Here is a 15,613-nt window from a genome sequence, read left to right as displayed (position 1 = left end):
ATTGAAATTAAAGCCCCTAATGACTTCTGGCATCAGACATCTTCATGTCATATAGCAATAGTCCTGAGACAAAATAAACATTGGAGGCAGCACTTACCTGTTCCCTAAATAAATACATTTTTTTGGAGGGTGAGGAGAAATTATTTTTGTTTTGCAAGTGCTTTGAAATTTGCCTGCATGAAACATCTGCTGCATCATACGTAAGAAGAGAAGGCCAAGAGTAATAAAGCATTTCATTAATGTTTAATAACATAGTGATTAGCAACCCAGCAAATGTCTTATGCCTGTGGGAGATTGGAACTTATTTGATTAATAGATTAATTGCAACCTGTTCCGGTTGTGATTGCAGGTGTAAGTTTCTATGGATGTTGCAGACTCCCTGAGGACTGATGTTATAGGCATACTTATACTTACTTTCTTCTTCCTAGTTGAAGAGTTAAAAATCAAAACATGAGGGAAAATCTGTCTGCTGTTTCTATGAAAGAAAATGGTTTTTACTGTAAGAGTTTTTCAACAGAGATTCTCTGTGCTACCTCTGAAAAAGAATGGCTATTATCTCTCAAAGCATAGGGCTGCCTTTTAGAAAATACTTTTCCTTTCAATTATTCTCCTTCCTGCACTTTATTTCAGTGTTACAATGGACTTGAACCGTCTCTCTAAGTTTCAGACTTAGTTCTGTTTTTATAATTTCTATCTTGCATACACTGTAATTCTTACTGCATCTAGACTTGCCATTGGCAGAGCACAGTAGATGCTGTAGAACTAAAATGTAAAACTGAGCGGTTCATCGGGTCACAATATTTGAAACAACCACTTGAAAATAATTAAGTGAATTTCAGGTTGTGGTCTAGAAGTGACATGATGCTGGAAATCAATTTGCGTTCCAAGTTTATTCTTGAGCTTCCTGAGCTGGCAGGAATTTAGAGATGGTATTAAGTCTCTGAGAGGCTCTCAAACTACAGCAGCAATGAGCTAACGAAGAATTTGGCTTCCACCCTTCAATTAACTGCTGAGATACAGGGAGGAAATGAAAGAGGAGTCAGAATTTTTCTTCTGTTCTCCCAGGGGGTTGAGGCTTGTTGTATGTTCTCTTAAGAAGACAAATAAGCCATTTCTGTCTCCAGTTACAGGAAACTATGTGTAATAGCTGTACGAAGCTCAAGTGTTCTGCCTTAGGGAGCGTGTCCTGCATTGGCAAGAGCAGGCTGGAGATGACATAATATGGCGCTTGCCATTGCTGACTGTGTAGGGGAAGAGATAGGAAGTTCAAGGCGTGTAGTCTCCTTGCAAGAAGGGGAATGCCTGGGTTTATTGGGGGCAGTAATACAATAGAAAGAATTAACAGGGTGGAAACAAGGTGCGTGTTGGTATTTCCAATTTTCATCCAGTATGCCTTACTGTCACCTCGCTCATTACTGGGTTCAAATCTACCTAGTTCTTATGGGGTTAATGAAGTCTAGCCCACATCTGCGGTGGCTGTGTGACTTTTTGCTTCACTCGTTATTCTAGAGCTTTAGTTTCAAGCATCCTTTTTGCTCATGCTGCCCTGTCTGCTCTTTAGTTTCAGTCAAGCTGTAATAAATCATGGGTTTTCAGGTTGGGAGTGTGCTGCTGGGCCACCTACACTTGCCTGAACCCTGCGCCTCCGGCTTGTCCTGGCCTGGCCCCAGCTCCCGCCCAGCATGCTCTGCCCACTGGCCTCTTCAGGCAGGTCCTGCCTGCTGCCACCTTCAGAGACGAGGCTTTTTGCCCTGATCTGTACCCGTGCCAGGGCTGAAGGTCGCTGTGCTCAGTAATAAATTTTGGCTAGAATACAGCTGACGCACGCGTTTTGCACCTCTGACTCTTTCGCAGGCCAGTGTTTCAGAAACATTTTGCGGTGCAACCCTGCTGTGTGTGTCTCCGTTGTTTGTTGCTTCAGGATCTTAATTATCAGATTTTTACAAGAGGACAAATAGTGGAAAGTTTGGCAGCATTGTGGAATTTGGTAGCAAAATGAAGCTGGGTTTGGAGCCTTTGCATTGCTTTTAGTTATGTAGTAAAACAGAGCATGATGCAACTGCAATTCACCGGGTTGCACACAAATTCACGTGCAAGCATTCTGCGTCTTGGACCCCCACCCCCACCCCGTTGGTTTCTTCGACTTAATCCCACTGGCGTGGCACAGTGCACATAACTCATTATTTTCATGTTATATAGGCACTTAGCATTTGGGTTTTTCCCTTGTATGATGGTTGGGATTCCTATGAATGGCAGGCAGGAAGAGGTGCAAGGAAGGGGTGGTGGATGCGAGTATAAAGCAGCAATTTTATATATGTACTGTAAACTGCTGAGGGCCATCACAGTTTTTTGTGGTGGTTTTTTTTGGGTTTGTGTTTTTTCTTAGGGAAGCCCTGAATGTTAACAAGATATTAATTAGTATTGTATCTATGTCTCTAGGACTTTTTGGATGATAGAAGTCAAAATGCTTTTACAAATGTTAACCCTCAAAGCTGCTTCTATGCACGTACATGTGTTACACATTGGTAGAGGTTGGAGCAGGACACGATACCTGGACTTTCTGACCTGTGCGTTAGGCCTGCTGGGTTGCAAGTATTTAACAGTTGTTGATGGACCAGCACTAACTGGATGGGGGTTGTTGTGGCATTACAGCTCTTGGTATGTCATTGATACAGATATTTAATAAACAGTATTCCTTTGTTGGTATCCTGTATTTATGGATTAAAGGTCATGATTTGTATGAGTTTGAGACTTAATAGGTGTGCTAAAAATGGAGACCTTCCCAACTTGGATCTGCTGATGTTGGAAATATGCCGTGACTGGCAGGTGAGGGAGACTGGGGCTTTGTCTTAATCCACGCCTCAAATGTAAATGAGGAATACTCTGATCCCTGTTGACATTTATCTCTGCTTGAAATTGCTTGCCTACAAAATGGACTTTTCATGTGTGGCTAGCTATTGATGACTGGCATGGGCAGATTCCTAGCCCAGGCCTCTGTAGTTAAGCCCCTTTTGTACTACTTTTTCCTCCAAGTGCTGATCTATTTCAGTGGTAGCTTGCGGCAGATACAGAAGAATGTAGCAGTTAGCCTTTATTCTGTAAAATGCCTGAATTATCATGTATCTGTGAAAGGCAGTTAGTTCTGTGAGCCATGGAATAATTTCTGTTGCTGACAGCAAGACAGTGTTAAAAGTAGGCTTGCAATTGATGGTGTTTGAAATACACCTCTGGAGGAATAGGTCAGGCAGCTTTGGGAATTTTTAGAGAAGGTGTGGTACAGCTTTTATTTTGCAGTATATCCCACTAAGCTTAGGATAAACGATACATAGTAGGATTGGAGTTTAGGTAATGATACTAGTGAAAATACACTGATCTTGGTGATCCCACTACCCCTTGGTAACCTGTCGGCTGATTTTTGTGTACCACCAGGCAGTTCATGGTGAGTACGATGGCTTCCTCTGTGGTCTGGAGTGTTTTGTCTCAGTGCGTTTTACAAAGCTGAGCCTAGGAGATATGGCTGAAATGTTGTGCAAGCAGCTCCTCTGCAAGGCATCAAGCGTAGCTGGCTAGGATCACATTGAAAGACCTTGGTCAGCATGTGCCTGCTGCCATGCCAAAATGTCCAGCATTTTTCTTGTGGTGGGAGATGGTCAGAATAAAGAGTCTTCTTCCTGCTGTGTGAAAATGCTTTAAATCTCTCAGGGTCTCAGCCTGAGCCTGTTCCCTGGGCAGGCTCAGCAGTGCAGCAGTGAAGGTGACTGGAGGTGACTAGTCATTCAGGCTGCTCAAGTGGAAGGAAGCAGGGGAAAAAAAGGCAAGCCCTGCTGCTTCATCAATGCCTTCATGCCTCCTGCTGGAAACTAGTTTCTTTCCTAACTCTGCCCTTGGCTCCTGCTCTGGCTCTTCACTGTGGGAAAAACTTTACTGAAGAATAAGAAATATGGTGGAATAGATTAAAATTGTGATGGAAGCAGGAGAAAGGAGGAAACTGTAAAAATTACTTTTGCAAGAGGAGGAGGCTTGTGTATACTGAGAAATTTGGATCTACCCGTGCTGCTTCCATCCATCCTATAATGCCAGAGTTCATTTTACAATTACCCTCCATTTTCTGTTTTTCCAACCTGAAAGAAGAATGTGAGATACCGAGCTTCAGAATTTGAAGGTATTATCCCAAGAAGAATAAAAATTAGCTCAAAAAATGGAAAAAATGAGAATTAACTTTAGTTGCTGACCTTACTTGCTTTAAGCAAGAAGACTACTGCAGAGGTTGTGTCATAGTTTGGGCTGGGCTGGACACTAAAACTTGTTAAAATAGATTGGTAGCTTAGCCCTGCCTTTCCATCAAAAAGATATCCTCTCTTAAAAGGAGAAGACGTACACAGTCTTACCCATTCCGGAGAACCAGGTCGTGTCCTTGGTGTGAGACAAGGCAAAAATACAAATTTCTGATTCCTCCCATTTCATCTGCTTTGAACATAATCCTCAAAGAACCTTGCTGAGACTTTCAACAGGCATTTTGGAGGGGGGAAGAAAAGCAAAACCTAGCATATGCTTTAGCTAAGAAAGCTCAGAGGAATTACCTTCTAACAGAATCCAGGTGATACTGCTACGCTTCATTGGGTATATATTGATAATGTTGTGTTGACATGAGCTGTACAAGACCTTCCACCTTCATTTGCTCTGGTCCAGTTCAGGAAGTTGCAAGTCCGTAAGGCATTCTCTCTGATGATCCAGTCATTTTATCCCCTGTTGTAAAAAGTAGGGGAGGGTGGGAAGGAGGGGAGAGGAAAAATAAAGAAAAAGGTAAAGATCCAGGTTAGGGGTGATGAATGCAAACTGACATACATAGCTCTAGAAACCTCTGGATAAGGGAGGGAAGGGAGTGTATGTGTGTGGAAGGGTGGGGGATGATGGTTATCCTAGTCCGCAATAGCAGATTACAGTAGTGAAGCGGGAATTATCTTGGTTTTATATCAACTGCAGCATTAGCACAGTTACAAGGAATTGGCATTTTAACTTTGGAGAGAAGGCACGAATCTTCATGCACGAGCTTTATTGGCTATGTTTTGAAGTTATATCAATCTGATGTTGTCTTGGCAATCTTTAACCAAATCTTTAACCTTGATGGATGAGCAACCGGATTTCTTCAATATAATGAGCAGATACAGGCAGTCTGGGCTAGGAAAGTTGTCTTCAGAAGTGATGAACAGGGTTTTGGCATGTTGGGTTTGCTTCAGTAGTTAGTGAAGGGCTCAAATGCACTGATTGTAAAGCAGTCTTCTGGAGTTGTGTGTCAGCAGCCTCATGCCTTCTGGATAAAGAAATCTGTTTTCGATAAAGAAATGAAACTGCAACATAAATTTGCTGAGTAATCTGTTCATAGTCCTGTCGGTTTGTGGCTTCTCAGAAGAACGTGTGCTGCAGGAGCTCTGTGTTTCTGTGTGAACAGAAGTCTGCTGGGTCTTCCCTTGTGGCAAGGCTGGCACTGAAGGGTTTTGCTTTCTTCAGCACTTACCAGGTCTGGTATTCTCATTCAGTAAGAAAGCTGAACCTTCCTCTTCATGTGAATGGGTGGGAGAATGGGAAAGAAGAATAACTTCCCCTTTGAGTCTCTGACTTCACAGCCATGTCTCTTGGAAGACAAAATGATGAGTTAAGGATAAGCGTGAGCTTTATGTTTTCATCCACCCTGTATTTTGATCGTGCACTGTCAGCCTTTCTCATCAGCATGTTCTGAAATGGTTTTAGTTTGCGTTATATTTAGACATGCGCTTTTCTCTCTTGTACTCGGTGTAGGACATCTGTCACCGTTCACTAAAGGTTCCCTGCTTATAAACTGATATTTTTCCCCCCCCAGTGTATTTGTGCACTGGTAATTAATAGCCCATGTCATAATGTGAAAAGGCTGTTATTTATTTAAGAAGTATACAGGGAAATACATGGTAAAGTGACACTACTTGAAGTATTCGTCTGAGAAAATATTAATTCTGTAAATTAAATATATAAATTCTGTAAAGCATCAGTCTGTTACACAAACATCAGTAGCTGTTCCCCCGCCACATCCAATTCGGGCTTTGCAACTGTTCAAGTATTTCCAGTTTGAACTCCACCAGGGAGTGGTGATTAAAGTCAGCTTGGTTTTAAGATGGCTGAGGTGACTATTTGACTAAGATGACAGCTTAAATGTGTTTTCTTCTGTCTAGTCACAGGATGTGAGATATAGGTTACTGTGTAACTGGTTTATGAGTTATCCCTGATATTAGCACCTCTTGAAGCACTGTTTGTGCAGCTGCAGCAGATGGTCAGGATGAGAGCTGAAGGAGATGGATCGGAGTGGAAGGCATCAGAGTGGGCACAGACTGTGCTTGTGCTAGGATGAGATACCAGAGTATAAATATAACTTCAGCCTAGCATTAGAATAACTTCTGCTGATTTTTTTTTCCCAGTGTATCCAATGAGCATATACATGCTATCTAAAGAATATGAAGCACTAACCTGACTTAGAGTATATATGGGTATTTTAAGAAGCTAGTAGAGATATTGCCAAAATAATAATTACACATTCATGCTTAATGCATTCATGTTTCTTCCAGTAATTCCATGAGATAAAAGATATTATTCCCATCTCACAGCCAGTGGGAGAAAGGGAGGAAGAAATTTCTTGTCTTATGTTGTGCTATGAATTGCTGGTGGAATTTGGTTGAGGTGCTAGAACTTGCGGTGTTAGGTTCAGTCCTGTTCAGAACTGTAAAAGCCAACTCGAGAAATTAGTATCTTGTTTTAATTGGTGTCTCGGTGACTGGTGGGATCTAGACCCATCCCTACTTTGGCTTGCTAGTTGAAATCTGCCCCAGGTTGTAAGGTCAAGGGAGATGCCACTGAGCCAGTAAGTGGCATGCGGTTCAGACATAATGAGAGGATGGTCTTTCTGTTGGTCTGAAGTCTGAACTGTGCTATGCGTCGCATGAACCCCAGCCGTGACTCTTAAAACTGATTTCTTTTGGTAGCTTTTAATAAAGAATGAATAAGCGGAGAAGGTTTGAGCTGCTGTTCCTACCAGGAGAATGCTTTTCTCTGAGATGAAGTGTGTTGACAAGGTTGTGTGATGAAGCCTGTATTCCTCTTTCACAAATTCACTCCATGGGATTTCAGGAGGCCCATGGAGAGACCTTTGAGGCTTTCCTGCTTTCTCTTGCGTTCTCTCTTCACCCTTCAGGATAGAATAGGCCTGTGTTGGTGTGCACCTAACGGACTTGCGTTTTAATCGGTTCAGAAGCCAGGCAGACTCAGGGAAGGACTTGCTTCCTCCTTGACTACTAGCTGGACAATTGCCAACTGATAATTGTGTGAGATGTCACTCGTGTTTGTAAAGAACTGGCTAATACTGAAGTATTTTTTCAGTCAGTGGGTGGCAGGGATGATAGGATTAATGATACTGCATCCTATCTAACACCTCTTTTTTTTGTCTCTTGTGGAGTTCCTTAAGCTTTAATCATAGTGATAGGCACCGTACATGACCCTCTGATACATAGAATATGAAATCCTTATTTTGACAGTAGCACCGCACAAAGTAGGTGTTAGCTTAGTGCATTTAAGTATGAAAATGTGCGGTGGCTAAAGAATTTTCATCCCATATGTTTCTGAAGTTGGGCCAGAGTTTATGGTGCTAGTAGGACCAGTGTATTAGTCTAATGTATTGGTCCTAGCTAGTTAGGATGTGTGATTAGCAACCCCGTGAGCTAAGTGAAAATTGGAATACGTAGTGTTTTTGAAACTGCAGATTGTAAAGTAATTGAGGAAGGAAGAACAGTGATGTGTCTGTAGAAGAAAGGAGTGTTGTAGCAACAGCTGTGAAGTATAACAAACATAGCTGTGCTAACTTTACGTATTTTTATTCATATCTGCAATTCAGACTTTCACTCATTTTTATCTGTTGGGCTATAAGATCCCTCATTTGTTTAAGGCTCAGTTACAACAGATATTGCAGTAAAGTCCCCAGTTTATCCTGCATGTAATGAACAATTTTATTTTAACAGCTTTTTCAGGTTGATATAAAATGGGAAAATAACACTCATGTTCTGTCTGCCTAAGCCTAGTTAAATCTTTGTTGAACAAAAGTGGGAACTGAATTGCCTACTCAATTTCAGGTGCTTTTTGTTGGTATTGCAAAGGGAATGGTATGGGAAATGATCATCCATCACAAACCTCTTTTGCATTGTGGAGGAAGGCAGGCAGATAGGTGGAAATGTTATGTTTGCTTTTACGTTGTTTACATTATTTTTACAGTATTCAAGCAGGTTAAACTTCCACCCATTCTGGCTGATATATTGTATTTTTGTAAGATCAGAAAATAAAAATGGAAACTTAGTGTCTTACAGCCTTTTACCACTGAAACTTTGGTAATTCTTGGATTTTATGGTGGATTAGTGGACCTTTATTTTAGAGGGACTCAGAGGTCAATATTCTCAGTGATAAAGTAATTGAAAGAAAGACTAATAAACGTGTGAAAGCTGCTGTCTCTTTGCAACTTCAGTTGTTCTTTCGTTCCTTAATTTTGTCAGCTCCTGTATCTGTATATTAAGGTGTTCATTACAGTACTGCAACTTCGTGAGAAAAGAGGTTTTCTAACTGTTTGCTTTTCTCTTGTTTCAGAACCGAGAGCTCCAGATTATGAGAAAGCTGGATCATTGTAACATTGTCCGATTGCGTTATTTCTTCTACTCGAGTGGAGAGAAGGTAAGAATGAAAAACAAGGCAATGCCTCTTGGTGAGGGTTGCATCTGGGATATAACTGAACTGTTTGAATTTCAAGAGACAGGAGTGTGAAGATAGTAGATGTGATAACATTGAGAAAATGCTATAATAGTGCCCAACAGATCATGTTGGAGCAGATCTTTTTTAGTATGGAAGTGTGTGGTCCATGAAGAGTAGTGTTAATAGTATAGCACAACAATAGCTTAACAGATTTGTATTTGTACTGCCTCTTTTTAATTTAGTGGAGCACAGCCGGGCTTCATTTGCACATTCTAGCACTTCCTTTCCATATGTGCAGATAAGTTTTCTAGGATTCAGCGCTAAGCACTCTAGATTTAAAGCACTGATGTGACTTTTCCCAGGCTTGGTCTCTGTGTGCTTCTGTTCCCCTAACGTGTGCGTTCATTCCGCATACAGGCTGAGTTTCAAAGCGCAGAGGAAAGGATAATGTATGATCACATGATTGTAGCATTCGTTAGAATGCTTATGCTTCAGAAGAAGGATCAAGTAGCTGGATTTAATAAATCTCAAGAAGTAGACACTACCATTTATGGGTTTTTTCGGTATAGATATAAAAGGTCTGTGGGTTTTTTAAAAACAGATTACAAGGTTTTGTTTTAATGTGAAGTTGTAACAGCTTACTTGTCTATGTAGGTATCAGCATTTTAGGAATAATAGGAGAATTCAGAATGAAATGGACCTCAAGATGACATCTAGTGCAATCTCATGCTTAAAGCAGGCTCATCCATGAAGGAGAAAAAAGAAATAATAATTTCTTTCTGGCCCATGTGGGAGTTAGTACAAGCTGTGAGGTGGGGAAACAGGATAGATGACCTTCAGAACGTCCTCTGATCTTTCTATGTATAGTTATAAATATTCATATAAATTATATAATAATTATTATAAATGTTGCAATTTTTCATTTTTTGAAGCAGACCGTGTCATTAGTTGTCTTCAGCTGCTAGTACGTTTATGTCCACAATGCTGTAAAGGACTGTATATGAGAGCTGATAGCTACAGGAAGGCTATTAACATGAAGTGCGTCAACAGAATGGGAGAGGCAACCCACTCACTTCATGGTCTTTGGAGCTAGGGAAGGAGTTGACATTTCCAGGATGAGTTGGTGGTGGTAGGTCACTGTGGTCTTGTGTAGTGCACAGAGGGATAATTGGAGGAGCTCTGTTGTTACATCTCTGAGAGGTGCTTGGGGGGGATACGTGCTTTGCCTGTGCCTGTGGAAAGCTTGCAAAATTACTTTGCAGGAATCAAGGAGAAATGTGGTTTAATTTTTTTTTATTATTTTTCTTTTATTCCCCTTGCCTGGTAATAGCAAGCATTTCCAGTGTTACATGGCTGTTGCTGTTCTGTTGGTCATGCAGTGTTGTTTTTTTAACTATATTGTGCTCATTTAGCATATTACTAGAAATTCCTTGAGCAGCATTGAGTACAGGAAGGAAAATGCTGTGAAGGGCTTGGTTTTGTATTTTTATTGCTTGCTTTTTTAACCAGCTTGTAACTTCGCTAGAGTGAAGTACAATTTCATGACACAAACAGAAGACAACTGCCTTATGTAATAGCTTTCAGAAATCTGTGAACAGTGGAAGTGTTAAAACTTTTCAGAACACTGTTCCAGCAGCCTTTGTGTAACAGTAACTTGAGTAAACTTTTTTGGAAATCTTTAACTTGATGTAGAGCTTGAGACTGAATTTTCCACTTTGCTATTTCAACTCCACATGGCTGATTCTTGGCAATGCTAGTTTTGTTTTTAACAAAGTGGTCTGTATCCATGACCAGTGAATCTTAATGCTTCAGTGAGAAGTTTTCTTTTAAGTTCCCTTCTGCTCTTCTCTCTCCATGCGTCTGCTCTGTGCTTTTGAGATTTCCACTGCTCCTCTGTCACAAAACGGGACAAATGTGAACCAGTCCCTAAGGTAAAGATGCACCCAGCAGAACATCAGCAATGTAATATTGCAGGTCATATTGCAAACTCTCTTTGCGGTTCAGTACAAAATGACAAGTAATTGGCTTGCAAGTATTTCCATGTAGGGTGGCAGCATGTGAAGATAACCGTGTGTGAATTTGTTGGCTGCTATTTTAGAAAAGCTCTAGAGAGCAGCAAGCTGTTGTTCTGAAGCTCACCTGGGAAGGAAGAATAACACTTCCCAAACTGGCAAAAAAAGAAGAAGAAACAATAACATCTTTTCCCTCATGATACCCTCATAATCAATTTGGCTCTTTGGAGAGTGCAGGAAAAACATGGACAGTGGGACTGAGTGCACCCTCAGCAAATTCACCGATGACACCAAGCTGTTGTACACTTGACACGCTGGAGGGAAGGCATATCATCAGGAGGGACTGGACAAGCTTGAGAAGCGGGCCCACGCGAACCTCATGAAGTTCAGCCAGGCCAAGTGCAAGGTCCTGCACCTGGGTCACAGTAATCCCAAGCACAAATACAGGTTGGGCGGAGAGTGGCTTGGGAGCAGCCCTGAGGAGAAGGACTTGGGGGTGTTGGTGGATGAGAAGCTCAACATGAGCTGGCAATGCGTACTCACGGCCCAGAAAGCCAAACCACATCCTGGGCGGCATTGAAAGAAGCATGGCCAGCAGGTCGAGGGAAGAGATTCTGCCCCTCTACTCCACTTTGTTGAGACCCTACCTGGAGTACTTTGTCCAGCTTTGGAGTCCTCAGCACAAGAAGGACATGGACCTATTGGAACAGGTCCAGAGGAAGGCCACAGAGATGATCAGAGGGCTGGAGCACCTCTCCTATGAAGACAGGCTGAGTTGGGGTTGTTCAGCTTGGAGAAGAGAAAGCACTAGGAAGACCTTATAGCAGCCTTCCAGTACCTAAAAGAGACCTACAGGAGAGATGGGGAAGGACTCTTTATGAGTGAGTGTAGCAATAGCACGAGGGGTAACAGTTTTAAACTGAAAGAGGGGAGACTTAAATTAGATACTTGGAAGAAATTCTTTACTGTGAGGGTGGTGAGGCACTGGAACAGGCTGCCCAGAGAAGCTGTGGATGCCCCATCCCTGGAAGTGTTCAAGGCCAGGCTGGATGGGCTTTGAGCAACCTGGTCTAGTGGGAGGTGTCCCTGCCCATGGCAGGGGGGCTGGAACTAGATGATCTTTAAGGTCCCTTCCAACCCAAACCTTTCTATGATTCTATGAAAAGGGAGAAAACTGATTTGGTAACCAGGAAGGACATGTAGGGAGCAGTTGCAGATTTAGATGCTAGGTACCCAGAGCATTATATAAAGTGACTCTGGAAGCCAAGTCCAATGGGAAGAGTAATGCAAAAATACAAAGAACGTATAGCAAAAAACGCAGTAGAGTAGCGATGAGTGGGGCTTGCAGTTGTTGTCGGTCTTCATGAAGAATTTAGCATAAACCCGGATTAATGGCAGTGAACTGTTAATTAAGTCTAGCAGCGATGGGAAAATTTCAGAGGTAACTATTATACCGCTGATCTCTTTAATGAAGCAGTTCACTGAAGAACTTAATTTTGATACCTATATATCAAGCATCTTCTTGCATAAATGTTTTCATGCTGCCGTGATTGCTCCACCTCTTGTTCCAGCTGAAGTGTTCCTTGGACTTTTCCCTTCTTCCCTGGTGCTTGACACCAGGGTCTCTAAGCCCAGAGACACTTCTTTCTTGGGTTTTTTAGGTGGTTTTTTTTTTTTTTTGGCCAATATCTGAGAAGCTTAAATCTATCCTGATATAGAGGTACCTCAAAGGATTTCTCCAAATACAGTCAGACTGGTACACTTTGAAAGCCATGTGCCTAATAGTCACTTTAGTTCATTTTAATCGCTAGGAATTTTTAGGTGCTAGGCAATATTAAAATTTACTTTATTCTAGCAAAACACAGGGTTTAATTCTTGATTAGAAAACTAGAAACAACAGACAATAGCATCAAATTGAAAAACAATTCTAAATAACACTTGCTAGTAAGACTATTCCTTAGCTAGTATGTAGAGATTTGGAGCTCTCTGTTCACTTTTTTTAGGGGCTATCCATGGAACTGGTTGAAGTGTTTGAGCTCCCAACTTTTTCCTTGTGATGAACTCTCCTTTTTATATCTTCCATTTGCTTAAACTACCTTCCTGCTTTTGCCAAAAGCAATCCAGCATTAGCAGTGTGGAAATTCTGTATCAAACATGACTTTGACTGATTTCTTCTCTCTTGTTTTCTGTGACTGGGTGACTTCCTCTTGTCTGAGCATTTTGGGATTTGTGTTGCCTTTACATAGGTATACACTATATAGGGTGTGTATATATATTTATATGCACATACATGTACATAAATATACATGTGCATATGTGTATTTATACCTTTATATGTATAAAAGTTGTTTTGAGTACTGACTACATATTAATCATGTTTGACTAATGATTTCTAGTTTAAGAGAACTCAAAGAGAGCACATAATATATATTAATATGAGAATTGATAGGGTTGGCATTCAAGTTCCTTCTATAAACTATTTGTTTCTCACGTCTTTCTCTTTGTAAGTTTACAGATGTTTGTCAGACCTGTTGGATAACCCAGTTCTTTCAAAAGACTCTTCCTTAATGAATTTGCCAGTGTAGATTCTGACTTCTTTTTTTTTTTTCTTTTTTTTTTTTTCTGAGGCTGTATGAGATATCTGGTAGCAGGGAACTGACTTGCATAGCTGTAATGTGCTTTTCAGTAGTCCAAAACCTGTAATGACAACTGGTGGAAGGAACCAGAGGGGAAGAAAGAACAACCAAATAACGGCTGAGTTTTGTATGGAAGATTCTCTTGGTGGAAGTAGTCATAAGTCTCTTCCATGCTGTATTTCTGTGATTTGTGGTTTCCTAGGTAATCTTTGGAGAAAATGGGCAGGCTTATAGGGCTAGCCAACTCTACTCTGTGCAGTAATTTTGGTATTCTGTCTTCGGATAAGGTCTTGAACAAGATGCATGGTTTGCCTGTCAGCTTGCCACTGGGAGATCAGACTATATTAGGAAAGCATACATTTCTGGTTCGATTTTTGCTACTTTTCCTTAATTTTAGGGGCTGTCTTGCATTTAGCATGATATATAAGTGTAAACATTGATTTACTGAAGCAGGGGCAGATGGTCTTGCTCCCTGTCCTTTTTAGCCTAATTCTGTTAAGAACCTCTTGAGCTGTGTTCCAATGGAGGGTGGACATGGTTGTACTAAATAATCACTCTGGCTCCTTTGCTGAGAGTATTCCCCAATGTTTTAGTGTGACCTAACTTCTTAAATTAGTGGTTGCTGAGTAAAATTATTCTGCTGTGTAAAACTTGAATTGAGTTCCTAATCTTCCCCCACTTCCCCCCGTTTCTGATTTAGATCTATCTTTGTGGTATTTCATAACTTTCAGGGTTTTCTTGTGTGTATGTGTGTGTGTTTTTTTGAGTGCTTAATAGTCTGATCGATCCATATCCGTGCCCAAAAGAGGAAGAGAAGTCACTGGATGGAGAGGTTTGTTCCTGCCCAGAATCTTATAAAATTAAAGTAAATAACAGTTTTTGTTGGGTTAATTGCATGTCTGGTTATGTAAACTTTTTTTTCCTCCTCTTTTTTTCCCCTCTTTCAAGTGGCTTGGTATTTAGAGTAGTCAAAGAAAGCATAAATGGAAGCACAGAGAGAGATCACAAATAGGCAATATGCTGAGTCTTTTTTGGAGGCTGAGCTGGCCCTTCTGCACGCTCTAATTGATTTCTAGTCTTATTTAACCTTAGCTGTAAAGGCATGCAGCCAAAAGTCCATGAGGACTCAGGATGGAAATTTACTCCCATAGACTTAGGCTGAGGTTTAAAATAAACATGCATAAGATCATGCACAGCAGCTTATAGATGCAGCTCAGCGTGTATCTCGCGTGCGCTTTGGCAGCAGTGTATTAAACTGCAACAAAGAAATCTGGAAGAAGGGAGCAACTGACTGATTTGCAAGTTTGGGCCTTGCTGAACGGTTGGGATTCTCCAGGTTCATATCCCTGTTAGGAATAGATATATCCTTCACCTTCGAAGAGGCATGAGCATCACCATTCTGTCTTGCGGGACTGTTCAGAGGTGTCCTCACAGAAGGACCGTCAGTTCTGTTCCCTGTTAAAATGGAGTACTTGTAGTTGAACGATTTGGTTTCTCTAATGAACTTGTTAAAAAACAAAAAAAGTTCTTGCACAATACATTGAATTAACAGAGCCTTGAGCCCAGTTTCAAATTGACAGAGCCTGTGTGAATGTTGTGCACCAGTCTAGTAATGTGCTGAAGGGCCATCACTAGAGATGAATTTAGTCACTATGATCCATTTAATCATTGGCAGATCTGCTGTGCTGTCAACAAAGGAGCAATTAATGCCAATTATGAGGAGTTTTGTGATGCTGCTATCTCTAGTCTCTGCCTGAGGCCTGCCAAGCTCATTTCAAAAAGGGCACCAGTCATCAGATAATGATTATCAGTTACTGCTGTTAGGGCTCACAACATGCTGGGAATTTCCTTAGTTGTAGTTATGAGCAGTCTCTGGTTTTGAGTAGGTTGTGTTAATAGAAATAGCAGTTTTGTCTGCCTGCGGTAGGGCTTTGCAAGAACAGAGTAGGCAGCAGTGGCTAGATCCTCAATGTGGTAGATGGTGCAGTGGAAATGGGAAGCTCCATGATTTCTCTCTAGACCAGTGAACCGTCCAGTACATCCAGTTAGTCACTCTTCTGTTCTCAAGTCATTCGTCTACCAGTTCTAATCACTGCTCTCATCTTCCCATGTTTGATGGCTGTTAGAAAAGCAGCTTATATTGTTTGTCCTGAGACATGCATATAGTTTCCATAATATACAGCCATTATTGTTTATTATGTTGCCTGGTTT

At 41.2% G+C, this 15,613-nt stretch overlaps 1 protein-coding gene across 4 annotated transcripts in view; it reads left to right on the top strand.

Moving 5' to 3' along the window:
• GSK3B (glycogen synthase kinase 3 beta) overlaps nucleotides 1-15,613 on the top strand; it is a 154,821-nt gene that overhangs the window by 74,403 nt on the left and 64,805 nt on the right. For all 4 annotated transcript variants that reach the window (XR_008469331.1, XM_054221074.1, XM_054221099.1 and 1 more), the window contains exon 3: nucleotides 8,653-8,736. Coding sequence is in view for 3 of the 4 variants with exons in the window: in XM_054221074.1 (XP_054077049.1) it covers nucleotides 8,653-8,736 (84 nt within the window). In the remaining variant the exon portion in view is untranslated. The remainder of the gene's footprint in view (nucleotides 1-8,652; nucleotides 8,737-15,613) is intronic.

This window comes from Rissa tridactyla, chromosome 1 (assembly GCF_028500815.1).
Source record: "Rissa tridactyla isolate bRisTri1 chromosome 1, bRisTri1.patW.cur.20221130, whole genome shotgun sequence".
Lineage (NCBI taxonomy): Eukaryota > Metazoa > Chordata > Aves > Charadriiformes > Laridae > Rissa > Rissa tridactyla.
The sequence above is the reverse complement of the archived record's forward strand: the minus strand, read 5'-3'. Positions and strand labels throughout refer to the sequence as shown.